At 31.3% G+C, this 14,297-nt stretch overlaps 1 protein-coding gene across 2 annotated transcripts; it reads right to left on the bottom strand.

The window, feature by feature from the left end:
• Positions 1 to 1,138: 1,138 nt before the first annotated feature.
• LOC121250508 (proteinaceous RNase P 1, chloroplastic/mitochondrial-like) lies at positions 1,139 to 6,769 on the bottom strand. 2 transcript variants are annotated; one of them, XR_005937800.1, is made up of 9 exons: positions 6,631 to 6,769; positions 4,839 to 6,529; positions 4,668 to 4,757; positions 4,386 to 4,567; positions 4,124 to 4,244; positions 3,836 to 3,904; positions 3,537 to 3,666; positions 1,417 to 1,787; positions 1,139 to 1,326 (listed from the first exon to the last, which is right to left on the bottom strand). XR_005937800.1 is itself a non-coding variant. In XM_041149638.1 (8 exons), the coding sequence occupies exons 1-8, from the start codon at positions 6,677 to 6,679 to the stop codon at positions 1,549 to 1,551; spliced, it is 2,571 nt and encodes an 856-aa protein (XP_041005572.1). In that variant the 5' UTR covers positions 6,680 to 6,769; the 3' UTR covers positions 1,139 to 1,548. The 2 variants fall into 2 exon arrangements, 1 of the variants encoding a protein (XP_041005572.1); XM_041149638.1 differs by having other exon boundaries at positions 1,139 to 1,787.
• Between the last annotated feature and the right edge of the window lie 7,528 nt (positions 6,770 to 14,297).

Genomic DNA, 14,297 nt, shown 5'->3' with positions numbered 1-14,297 from the left:
TGATATCATGCAATAATTATTTTTCATTATCTTTCTTTTCTTACATATTTTTTTTGATCATCACGTAATGTGACAGGTCTATGCTATATCTCTATCGATGGCTTGTCTAGCAAAGATGAAAGAAAACTTTTGTCTAGCTTTTTCTTATTTGTCTTGTGTGATTTTCTTCCTTACTAAAGTCATTCTTTATCGCCTCCTAGAGATTCAGCTTGTTAGTTGTTATCAATAAATCCTTTCATCTTTCGCTGTTTAAATATTTGACAGAAATATTGTCACATGAACATAAAGTCATGCAAGACTAATAGACTACACGTCCTTGCTAAATGCTATGAATAATCTTTGCCGATTATTGGCATCTTGGGTTGTAGCCACTCCTTGATGACCATCAATGAGTGGCCCACCAGGAGGTGGGAAACACCCGTGATCTTTTTTATGAATAATTCTTCTCATCAACTATTATTTACTGTTCCACACCCTACACCTTATGAAAAAAGAAAAAACTGTCAGATATAGGATGTGAGAGTGAATAATGTATAGCAAAACCCTTTTTTATCGGCATTGAGTATCCGGAAACAACATCTCGACTAGGTTCTAACCCCAGCTCCTATAAAGAGTGGCTCCTTGTTGAATGCAAAAAATAATTTTATTTTATTAGAGAGTTGTGAAAAAACAGAGCATTATCTAATATGGGAGCTTAAATAATAGGAACAATGGAGCATGACCTAATAGCCCTCATGAGCTATTTGGTAAAATGGAACATGCATGGAGTTTTTTTCATAAGCCCACAAAGCCTAAGTGGAGTCATTTTTCTACCCAAAGTAAGGGTGAAGATGCTGGATATACTACTGCCCTTTTTATTTCTATCCTTTTTGTTTTCCTTCTTCAGTTCTTTTGGCTGCACCAAAATACTAAAGAATACCCATAATTTGCAGTGAAATGATGAACATTGCAAAACGGAACGACTGGCGAAGAGACATAAATGATTTATGAATCATACGCATGGCTTCCGTAGGATTCTACCTGATTGATCATGGTTAATGGCTGAGCCGAACGATTTTGCCCAAGAAATCCTAGTATCTAAAGCATCTTGGCCATGCGGCTGGCAGACAAGGCTTGCTGTAAAATATTCCAGCAGCAGTTCTCTGCAAATTCTTATTTTTATTTTTTTTAATACTAGCTAAAAGATGAAATGACTATACAGAAGGAAGATAGAATAGAAGACTACTACTTCTTTCTGAATAAAGAAGACAACACCTTTGCATGAATTGACGTCCTCTCGCCCCCAACTAACGTGAGAGGAACTCCAGAAGAATTTCACAGCAGCCCCTAAAAAAACTCCTCTGATAAGATTAACATCATGATGCCAAGAAGACTCAAAGAAGTGCATTTAAATTCAGCAGCGACAAAAAAAAGTACTCTGAACTGCAGAGCTTTCTGTCGAGCAAGATGGCCGGTTGCATGAGCCACGTGACTGTTCAAGGAGATCTTGGTTTGGAGTTAGGTTTTCCACAGCATCATTTGAGGTCCCGAGCAGGAAAGCCACATGGTTTATATTTGAAAATCAAGTACACAGTTACCATACATCTCTGCAGCCTCAATCTGTTGTAGTATAGTGCGATGATCATTCGAGCATGCAGATGCTAACAGGATCTCTCTCAGATTTTTGTAGATTTCCTGAGTTGGACTTTTATTTTCACGTTTTGCATCAGAAGGTTGTGAATTTATCTTCACTTCAGTTTGAGCAGCTGACCTAGCATGTCCCTCGTTATGCTGAAGGGATTGAGATTCTGTTTATTACAAGCAAGCACAGTCGGACAGTCTATCAGCAGTGAAGTTAAGTTGAGTTGAATCCATTAACACAAAAGAAGGTTACTATCAACTCATAGATGACAATGAACAGGTGTGACTGTGTGCGTGAGAGTAAAAAGCAATTTCCAGCTTTAACAATACATATGCATACCTCTAGGCCAAAAACAAAACTAAATCTCAATAAATATGTGAAGAACACTGCGTACAAAAACTAACGAAATTTTACGCATGGAAGCTTCTCAATATTTTAGTTCCTACCAAGTTAGGCAGATTGTGTTGAAGTTTGCGAAAAGGGACTAGCAAAAACTCACAATAAGTCACGAAATCCTATCATACCCAGACAGGGACAAGGCTGCGGTGCCATGTTATACCCTCAATTAAGATTCCAAGACGCTCTCCAAAATAAAATGACTTGAAGTTTCAAAGAAGTTTTCATAATGCATTGGGGTTCGGTTAAGATAGACCATATAAACTATGTCAAAGCCCCATTTACATTTGCAATTATAAAATTTGAATAAGACATGGAAATTCTTTAGTAGTCTTTATAAAATTTATATGAACGGCAGGTTATATCAGAAAATTCAATATTTTGAAAATAAATACTGGAAACAAACTAATATCAACCTACTACACTTACTTTCCCACAAGGCTTCTCTGCATTTCTATCCTGCTGGAAAATACAAAAATTACCGAGTTTGTCTTGACTTGTCTACCTATACTTAAGTTTGACCATTCCAAGAAAAAATTCCCAGTCCCAACCCAGTTCTCAGATTTCTTCATAATAAAGAAGCCTCTGACTTCTTCCAAGAGAAGAAAGAAATCATTAAGGATATTTGGCATTTACCATTTATATTTGATTTTATTTATTTATTTTTGCTTGCAACCATTTTTATTTCATTGTTAGGATTCTAGAGGACAGTGGAGATTGAACAGAAGAACTGAATATTTATTAGGATTTATAACAACCTGTGATGGAATGGAAGTTAAAACCTAATATTTTCTCTTTTCTGCAATCTGTTTTGGCAACCAAATGGAATAAGGACAAAGGACTCTTTTTCCTTGGTTTAGATTAGAGAGAAGATGAGGGACTTGGTAATTTCAATTAGGAAAAGGTATATGTTGAGCTAGATGCGACGAGCATTGAAGAACAATCTCAACGTGTGGCACTTTTACCAAGGTGGATAGACGCTAGCTTCAGAGAGGATAGGAATGACCCATCAACAAAGTGTTTACACAATGTGAAAACACTTCAAGAGTAACTTATAAGATTTCTTCTATTATTTCAATGCAATTTCTCGTCTTATGACTTTGTGAAATCACATTAAGAATTTTGCAATGTATCTCTGTCTAGGAAGTTTCAGATACACTTTTGCACCACTTTGGCATCTGGATCTAAATATACATAATGCTCCCTTGCAAGATTATTAAACACAGAATACCATAATCCGTCTTAGAGAATAATCTCTGGATATATACTTCAAAATTTCTAAAATCCTATCGAATATTAATGATTCCCCAGAGTAAATTACACTCATTCCAGATCTTGTGACTATTTACATTTCAAATTCTAAGTAAGCGACATTTTTTAACGCATTCATTTTTAATGGGATGGACGAAATATGCTCTGAGGGTTGCTATTATTAAGCAACAAGGCATGGTGAATTTAGTGTTGCTGACCAACATGGTTAAAAAACAAATAATTAATTTGATTGAAATTAGTGAATTACCTTCAGGGCTAGAGGCAGAACCTTGCCTTGCCATAAACGATTTAGCACGTGTACAACACAGCCATATTCTTTCTGTTTCATAATCATGTTCTGATACAACTGGAATATGCCAGTGGCCATAATCAGATTCCTGTCAACATGTACACCAATTGTAGTTAGATCACTGATTTATCTCCTTTCAATAGTTACTACTCATAACTGCAGAAATACAAATATCAGACTACTCATAACCTTCATCCATTTTTTAGTTTACTTTGGAAATAAATGGTACCCCATACCAGGAAACAATTGGTTCTGACCTGAATTACAACAGAGCAAGGAGGAGGCATGTGAAAGACTGGACCAGCATGAGAAAATCTGAAATGCACCTTATATTCAAAAAATAGATGCTTTGTTAGGACAAATGCATTAAAATAAATTTTCTAGAAGAAAACTAACTACTGGTCGCAGAAATCAGAAAGCAATTTTGGACCAAATTATCAAGAAAAGAAAACAAATTAACTCAAAATATTATTTATCTGCAACATAAACCATATAGAGCTGAGAAAGGCTACTTGAAAGCACTGGGGCTCAAGAGCTTCACTCACTTGGTGCCTCTCTTTCCATTTTGGGAAGAAGTCATTTCCTAGAAGTTGAAATGTATGGTCTCTCATCTCATCATTTGTCACGATTAAGCACTTAAACTTTATTGCTGCATACAACCAGTACCTGAAGGACAGGTTATTAACAAGAATACTGTAAATGCAAATGCATCATCGAAGTAATATATCATCAAATTTAGTAAATTAAAGTAAATCATAAATGAATATCATGCTAGCTAAATGGATTCCAAAGGTACATATTTCTCACCAATCGTCATTTGACCCAGTAGGTGTTGCATACAGTGCATCAGCAGTTTTCCATTTCTCGATCAAGGCCCTATTTACTGGTTCATCCATCTTCTGTCCAGTTATACGCTTGTTATGCAAAACAATAAGAGGCCATTTCTTTGAAGGAAGCTTCTGACGTATTCCATTAACAACAGCACTGACCTTAAGAACCCAAAAATACAAAAATAAAAACATTAAAAATGAAAAAAAGAAAAGGAAAGTCTTATCAGCATCCCATTACTTGAGCCATCAGACAACATACCTTGGATGGTACAAATTTCTTCTGGTCAAAAAGACCAACATTGGCTGCATCTACGACTGCTTCAAAAGGTCCATAATAGTCAAGCCATTGCTGCAAATAGAAAAGTTGTTTACTTTTCATGTTAAGACCACATACAACGCTAGAACAATAATGATCAAGAAATTTTCATACTTGAAATTTCTGAAAGCTTGATTTTCTCTCTCTCTGTATAGCAATAGATGCAACAGACTCAGCAAAACTCTCTGTTTCTTTAGGATCAAGATCAATCATTGCCAATTTCTCCCCACAGCATTTACACAAACCATCAACTCCAACTGTCGTATAGGAAATGCTCCACCTTCCTTTCCCCAACCAACCCTGTCCATGCCAGCCTCCACCTCTATTTTCAGTTGCTTCCTTTATCAAACTTTGATCCCATTTTGTTTTACCCACTCTAGCAGCTGCTTTGCTATTAAACCATTTAACAATCAAATCTGCAGTAGTGGATGAGACCTTCCGTACACTAGTTCTTAGTTTATGTAACAAGTAGTACACCTTGTCACCTTTACCGGCTTCCACACTTGCTCTTAGGAGTGCCTCCAGTTCAGGCTCCTCTGGATAGACACCATTCTCCAACATGTGTTTCTCAACGGCAAATGCTTTGTCAATATCGCCACTACTGCAGAAAGAAGATAGGGCAGGACCATAAGAACGCAATCTTGGATTTATCCCCAATGACTTCATTTGCTTCACCATATCAAATGCCAGGTCACCATTACCTGTCGACATTGCCATTCTAGCCACTGAGGTCAATGCTGCTTCATTCATTGGGACATTATCCAAACACATCTTCTCGTAGATCTCAAATCCCCTTTGAAGTGCATACTTCTTGACATCTTCACCAACTTCAATTTTATGATCTTGTTGGTTACCACTCCCATATTTTGTGCTTGAAAAATCATCACCACCCTTTTTTGGATTACTTACTCCATCCAAAGGTTGAGAATTCAACTTTGTAAGCCTGTTAGAATACTGGCTAAAGCTCTCCTTTTCATTGTAAGTACTACCTAAATTGTTGAACCTATTACTAGAAGCCAACTCCATTTTATTTTTTGTTCCATTACTTGTAGCAAAATCAACTAGATGCTCATTATTTGAGAAAGGAATACTCAACTCCGTAGCACCTGAATTCCTGTTACCCTTGTGTTGCAATGCACTCATCCCCATGGAATTTAAACTAGAAACTCCATTGGCTGAGTCGATTGCATTCAAAGTCCTACTACCACTCCCACTTTTGGAAGGATGAATAACACCCATAGCCGCTGAGGAACAAAGATACAAAAGTACAGTATAATGGTACTGCCGCATCTTAATTGCTTCGCTTAATGCTTTATCGTAAAATTGAATTGCGCCCAAGACATCCCCTCTTTTCGAGCACATGTCCAATGCAATCCTCAAAGAAACTTCTGAAGATTCAGTTTTCCTAGATCCCTTCCCCTCCTTTTCCACCCGATTATCATCACCTTTCTTGGGTTTCTTCTTTGTCTTTCCATCAATCACTATACTACCCCCACCCTCTGAAGAATTAAACATTATATTCTCGTCTCTAGACCTCAAAGAAGAACTCCCAGAACCCTTCTTCCTCATTTCTCTAAAACCCAAAGTCTTCCTTGCGTTTTTATCTTTTGTTAATGTCCTTTTTGTCTTCTCCACCGCTGAACCACCGAGGTTCTTCACATTTTTTCTTCCTGTTCTGCCATCTATAGCCCTTGCAGAAGAAAAGCCAGCGCCATCTTCTTTTACAGTTCTTAAATTCACTGTTTTTGTTTGAGGTTGGTCCGTAACAGACACCCTGGTTTCAATGTGATTAACACGTGCTCTAACTACAAGAAAGGGGACGTTGTTTTATTGTGTTGGGGAGGTGAGTAAGTGGAAAATGCAGAAAAAAAGGAATTCAAAAGACTTCGAGTAGAAGAAGACTTACAGAGAGTGACGGAGAAGGGTTGCAGAGTGTTGAAGGCAAAGTACGCCATCTATGACCGTCGGAAGAACTTGCTCTTATGTTGGTACGAGGCAATATTATATAACGAATCAACGATAAGTTTGACTGCTGTGGATAACACCAACATATGAATATTTGGTTTGGGGAATTTATGTTCATTCCTATTCTTATAATTTTTATTTGATAGTAAAATATTAAAAAAATAATATTCATCGTCCTTATGCACTATTTTATTTTATTTTTTTCGCTTGTCAAATGTGTGATATATAGATTATGAGTAGAAAAATTCAATTAGTTTAAAAAATATAAAAATAAAAAAAAATAAAAATGTAGTATATAGTATGTAGAAATGACGAGTAACAAAACTCAAATATTAATAGTTTAATGAAATTGATAAAAAAAAAATCTTAAAATAAATGCCATTCCGGGTGGATTGACCACCTCCACTAATTTTCTTTTAAAAAATAAAAATATATTTTTTGTTGAATTAAAGAGATATATTAAGAGAATAAAAAGATTGCAATATAAATTTAGTTCTTTAGAAATTCAGTATCATTCACTTCTAATTTCTTGTGTTGTACAAATGATCCTTAAATTATCTTTTTATAGACATTAGGGGATAAAGAATATGAAAGGGTGATACATAAATTTATAATATTAATTGATGAGTTTAGAAATTTCAAGAATTGATACATGAATGAGCTAGAAGCCTAAAAGACCACCAAGTTCATGTATGCATTTAAAACACTCCCTCTTAGATGACTATATAAAAAGAATGTGTCTCGTTAAAACCTTACTAAAGAAAACTCGACGGGAAAAAACAAATGGTGAAGAAAAAAAAGTACAATATTCATGTGTATCTTGAAATAGTTTAAGATTATCTTATTAAAACCTTGTAAAGAACAAGAAAAAAAAAAAAAAAAAAAACCTTAGTGAAGGAAAAATATTCTCCTTTAAAAATATGTAGAACTTCAATAATTTATAATAAAAAATCCTTGTATTGAATCATTTCAATGTTGTGTATTAATTTCTTAAATGTTGCAATTGGTAAAGCTTTAGTGAATAGATCTGTCAAATTATCACATGATCGGATTTGTTTGACATCACTATCACAACTCATCTAGAGCTCATGTGTATAAAAGAATTTTGACATAATATGTTTGGTTCTATCACCTTTGATATAGTCTCCCTTGATTTTTATGATACAAGCAGCATTATCTTCATATAATGTTTCTGGACTATCTTTGATTGTGGATAAACCATAATTTTCTCAAATGTAATGAGTTACCCATCTTAATTAAATGCACTATCGGCTTGCCTCATGAATTGCAATAATTTATAAGTAGTTGGAAGAAATAGCTAAGGCTATTAAAAAAATTATAAAATAATAATAAAAAAAAAACCCAAGAAATTAGTGAACTGGACCGAACTAGTGAGTTTGGTCCGATACCAGTTCCTATTTAGCAAAACGGGTTGAAAGTCAGTCCGGTTCCGATTTTGGTTTTTAGAATACCAATTCGAACCGAAACATATATATATTCTTTTTAATTTTTTTATATTATATATAAAGTATTTTTATATTATATATAATTTTTTATATTATATATAATTTTTTATATTATATGCTAAATTATTAATTAATATAATATAAAATTTTAAAATTTTATTATTCATGTACTCTATTGATCTTGTAACATAAAATTTAAAATAATATTTAGGGTTAATTATACTTTATTTGCCGAACTTTCACTCAATTTACAATATGCCTCCAAAATTAATAATTGCATCAAAGTAGACCCGCTTACTTTCAAAACTTACCAATCCCCCCTTCTGTCTACCACTAGAGTCAAATCTAATAAAAATTCACTACATGTGCTGCTCATGTGCATAAAATTCACTGCAAAGATATAATTTTCATCTAATTTATTATCATTGACCATATAAAATGATATATGCTATCAATTAATAATAAATCATAAATCATTAACCATATATAAAATGTATGATATTATTAATAATTATGCATATTAAACAATAAAGTCTAAATTAGTAAGTAGAAACTATCAACATCATAAATATAATTATAGTAAAATATTTTTTTAATGAGTTAGTTACATAATCCACATTAATAATTCACTTAATTTTAATTTAGTAATTTAAATATTTTTTTATTAATTTATATATAGTTAATGAATATCAAATAATTTCATTGTGTACATAGATTATTCATACTTGCTTGCAACTTAGGTATCAAATAATTTTATATATGGTTAATGATTTATGATTTATTATTAATTGATAGCATATATTATTTTATATTTTATATTGTCAATAATAATAAATTAGATGAAAATTATATATTTTCAGTAAATTTCCATTAGATTTGATGCGCTGGTAGACGGAAGGGAGGATTGGTAGGTTTTGAAAGTTCGTGGGTCCACTTTAATGCAATTATTAGTTTTGGAAGCATGTTGTAAATTGAGTGAAAATTTAAAAAAGTAAAGTGTAATTAATCCTAACATTTTATATAACATAAAATTAATATTATGAATCTTAATATAACATTTTATTATGATATAACATAAATTAATCTTATAATTTTTAGTATAATATTTGAATCTTAATATAATATATAAATTTAATCTTATAAAATAAAATTAATATAAAATAAAATGAAGGATATGGATCAATCATTTGCTAAAGTTTTGTTGGGGTGTGATTTTGTTTATCCTTAAAACCAAAAAAATTGGACCAGACTGAACCAAGACTTGAAAAATCAAAAGTTCCAAATTCAGTATACCGGTTCTTAAATTTTTAAAGCCGATGTATATTGATTAGATTGTAAAAAAAGTCCAAAATCGGATAGAATCGGGTCGGTTAAACCCCTAGAAATAACAACTAATGTTTGCTTAACATATCTCTATGAAATAAAAGTACCTCCACAAATGAATAGGTATCTTGTTCGTAATTTTTCTTTATGCGGATCATAAAAGTAATCTAAGTATGTATAACTAATTAATTGAGGATTCGATCCTTTTGGATAAAAAAATCTCATGTCAACTATTCTATGAAATTAGCGTAGAATATGTTTGATCCCATTACAATGCCTTCAAGTTGATGTAGAATTGTATCTTACTAGTAAGTTGACTAGAAATGCAATATTTGGTCGTGTGCAATTTGCAATATATATTAATGCACCAATTGCACTTAGATACAGTACTTTATGATTGTGAATTTCTTCATCATTTTTTTTAGAACGAAATGGGTCATTTTGCACATCAAGTAATCAAACAACTATTGAATTAAGTACTTAAAGGATGAGATTTATCTACGTAAAAGTGCTTAGGGCTTTTTCTGTATATGTCGACTGATGGATAAGAATTCCATTTAAAAAGTGCTCAATTTACCGACTAAAATAAAATTATATTTTTTCAAGGTCTTTCATTTCAAACTCACTTTTTAAATAAGTTGTGATTTTCATAAGCTCTTCTTAAGTCTTAACAAGATTTAAGTCATCTATATATATCACAACAATAGCAAATCCATAAATCTAATTTCTTAATAAAAACACATGCGTAGATTGGATTATTTTCAAATATTTCTTTTATTAGATATTCATTAAGACAATTGTACCACATACGTCTGGATTACTTTAATCCATATAAAGATCTTTGTAGCTTGGTAGAATAAATATTTTAGAATTTTGAATTACGTGCTTTAGACATTTTATATTCTTTTAGGATTTTCATATATATATCATTATCCAGTTATCCACATAAATATGTGTAACAACATTCATTTAACACATATCCAAACTTTATCTGACTCCTAAGTTAATAAAAAATCTAAATGTAATTATATCCAAAACACATGAATATGTTTCTTCATAATCAATATCAAATTTATGCGAGAAGCTTGTGCAACAAGTTGTTACGTTTAAATACAAATATCAATTTATATTCAACATGTATCACACCTTTACGTGTTTGGAGTATAGGTCTAAATACTTCGTATTTTTTATTGGCATCAATTTTGCATAAATTGCTTCTTTCTATTTTGGTCAATTATTTTTACGTCGGTATTCTTCAATGATTTTTTGTTCAATTTCATTATCACTTCTGGTGATATCTACAGTTACTTTAAATGAAAATATATTGTCAACAACATTTTTGTTTCTATCAAACAATTCTCTCGTACTTACATAATGTCATAATGTATTGCGATTGCGATATTTTCATATCTCTTGTCCTCTTTAGAAGATAACACTTCAAGAGATTCTATTTCGGAAGATTCTACATGGGAACATTTTGCATAGAAAATTTAGATGAATCTATTGTCTTGTTGCCTATTTTGTGGGTATGGCCTCTTTAAGAGCACAAATTTCTTTTATTTGTATTTTTCTCATCCAAAGAGTCTTATTTTTGGCATCAATAGATATTCCACAGTTCAACCGTATCTTAGATTCATTAGCTGCTATATTATTCAATTATTCTATAGGAACTTCGATATTTGCTGCAATATTAGAAGCTGGAATGTGAGACTTCACTATTTTTTTATTGTTAATAAAGGCATTCGATGATATATTTACAATAGTATGCAATAAATTATCATTTAAATTTCTAGTTCATATTTGTTTCTATGAGGATCAAAATGAGACAACATCAAAGTGTTTTATGTTATTAGTTTTTATGCTTTTGACAACTTTTCTTCCTAATTATGGGAAGAGTGTTTTATCAAAATGACAATTTTCAAAACGTGCCTTAAAAATATCTTCAGTTAAAAACTCGAGATATCTAATGATTGAGGAATAATTAAAATCAACTTAAATCTCAAGTCTATATTAAGGACCCATCTTAATGCGTTGGAAAAGTATAATTGGAACATACACAACACAATTAAAAGCTAGGACGAAGTCAAGGTTATAAGTTTAGATCGATTATTTTTAGACTAGAATGAATTGTATAATTGAAATTTTTCATGAACATCATCAACAAAACAAAACAATAAATAAATAAAGTGAGTAAAAATATAAGAAAAATAAATAAATGTTGAAATTTCATTCTACTAATAATTCTGGACGAGTGATGCTAGGGTGACAGAGACTTTTACACTTTTTTTCTATCAAACAATGTAATTTTTTTTTTTTAATTTTGTTTCTATTTATTTCAATAATCAACTCTGTAATACATGAATTTCTATTACCTTTATGTTGCAATGCACTCATCCCATGGAATTTAAATTAGAAACTTCATTTGCTGAGTCGATTGCATTCAAAGTCCTACTACCATTCCCACTTTTGGAAGGACAAATAATACCCACAGTCGCGGAAGAACAAAGATACAAAAGTACAGCATAATGATATTATCTCATCTTAATCCCTTCACTTAATGCTTTATCGTACAATTGAATTGTGCTCAATAGATGCCCTCTTTTCGAGCTCATATTCAATGCAATCCTCAAAGAAACTTCTGAAGATTTAGTTTTCTTAAATCCATTCCACTTATTTTCCTTTCTCACCCAATTATCATCACCTTTCTTGAATTTCTTCTGTCTTTCCATCAACCACTAAACTATTCCCACCCTATGAAGAATTAAACATTATATTCTCATCTCTAGATCTCAAATAAGAACTCTCAAAACCCTTCTTCTTCATTTCTCTAAAACCTAAAGGTTTGCTTACAACTTTACATTTCGATAAATTTTTTTCTCTCTTCTTGACCATTGAACTATCAAAGTTCTTCACATTTTCTCCTATTTGAGGTTGATTCATAATAGACACTAGAAATGAGGAACATGGATTTATTGTGTTTGAAATGTGAGAAAATAAACTAAATTCTATAGATTTAGGAGTAGAATAGTACTTACCTAAAGTAACAAAAAGAAGTGTGTTTGCAGGATATTGAAAGCAAAGGAAGTCATTTGTAGCCATTGGAAGAACGTCTTGTAATATTAATATGCATCACTATTATATAATGATAAGTTGAACTATTGTGGATAATTCTTAAATATAAATTTTTATTCACATTCTTTAGTTTAGGCCATTTTTTTTATCATTCTTATTCTTGAAATTTTTATTTGGTAGCAAAATATTAATTATTTAATAAAATTAACAATAAATTTCTAAAAGAAATGGCATCACCACCACTAAATTTTTATAAACTAAAAATGTAGTTCTTGTTGTGAAATTAAAGAGAAATAGCAAGAGAAAAAAAGATTCGTATATAATCTTCGTTTTTCATGAGTTCAATATCACCTCTAATTTCTTGTGTTATGTAAATAATCTTCAATGTACCCTTTTTGTAAGTATTGGAAGATAAGGAATATGAAAATATGATAAATAAATTAATGAGATATATTGACAATTTAGAAATTCTAAGAGTCGATACATGAATGTGCTAGAATTCTAGGAGGTCAAATCTAAGGCCTCATTTGATGTTGATATGAGATGAAAAATATGTGAATAATAGTGAAATTATTTGAGTTAAGATATTTTATGAGGTTTTAGGAAATGAGAGAGATAAGATTGAATAAAATATTATGAAATTAAAATATTGTTAAAATATAATTTTTTAATATAATATTTTTTTATCTAAAAAAATTGAGTTATTTTTTGTGTTTTGTTTGAAAGTTTGAAAAAGTTGTAATAATTAGATGAGAAAATTAAAAATTTAATATAAAAAAGTGTTTGTATTTGAGTATTTGGATGTTAAGATGAGATGAGAAATTTCTCATCTTAACTCAACATCCAAACATTCTTGTCTCATCTCATCTCAACATCTAAACCAGCTCTAAATGCGCATCCACCAAGTTCATGTATGCATTTACAACAATCCCCTTAGGATGACCATACATGAATAATATGTCTCGTTAAAACATTGCCAAGAAAGAATCCAATAGAAGAAAAACCAATGTGGAAGGAAAAAGTGTATAATATTCTTATGTACCTTGGAATATTTTAAGATTGCCTCCAAAGAAAAACCTAATGGAAAGAAACTTTAGCAAAGGAAAAATAGTACAATCCATATGCTCATTTTCTCCCCATTAAAACTATGTAGAACTTCAATAGTTTATAATAAAATATCCTTGAGCTTACGCATTTCATTATTGTGTACCAACTTCTTAAATATTGTAGTTGGTAATACTTTAATGAATATATCTATCAAATCATCACATAATCATAATTATTTGACATCAATATCACCATTCTTCTAGGGTTCATGTGTATAAAAAAAAAAACATTGGTTGACTATGCTTGATTCAATCCATTAAACGCATATCTAGATTTTTTGTGATTATCAAGTTAATAAAAAATCTAAATGTAATTGTCTCTCTTGATTTGAGTGATACAAGTTGCATTATCTTCATATAATATTTTCGGACTTTCTTTAATTGTAGATAAATCATGTTTTTCTCGAATGTGTCGAATTACTGATTTTAACCAAATGTTGCATTCCCTACTTATCCCATGAATTATAATAATCTTTGAATGGTTGGAAGACGTAAAAACTAACGTTTGCTTGGCATATCCCCATGAAATAGCAGTACCTCCACAAATAAATAGGTATCTTGTTTGTGATTTTTTTTAGGAGAAGTGGAAAGATAACTTGAGTTTGTATAACCAATTAATTCGGAATACAATCATTTTGAAT

The sequence above is a fragment of the Juglans microcarpa x Juglans regia genome, chromosome 2D (genome assembly GCF_004785595.1).
Source record: "Juglans microcarpa x Juglans regia isolate MS1-56 chromosome 2D, Jm3101_v1.0, whole genome shotgun sequence".
In the NCBI taxonomy this organism is placed as follows: Eukaryota; Viridiplantae; Streptophyta; class Magnoliopsida; order Fagales; family Juglandaceae; genus Juglans; species Juglans microcarpa x Juglans regia.
Note: the sequence above shows the minus strand (reverse complement) of the source record. Positions and strands in the feature narration are given on the sequence as shown.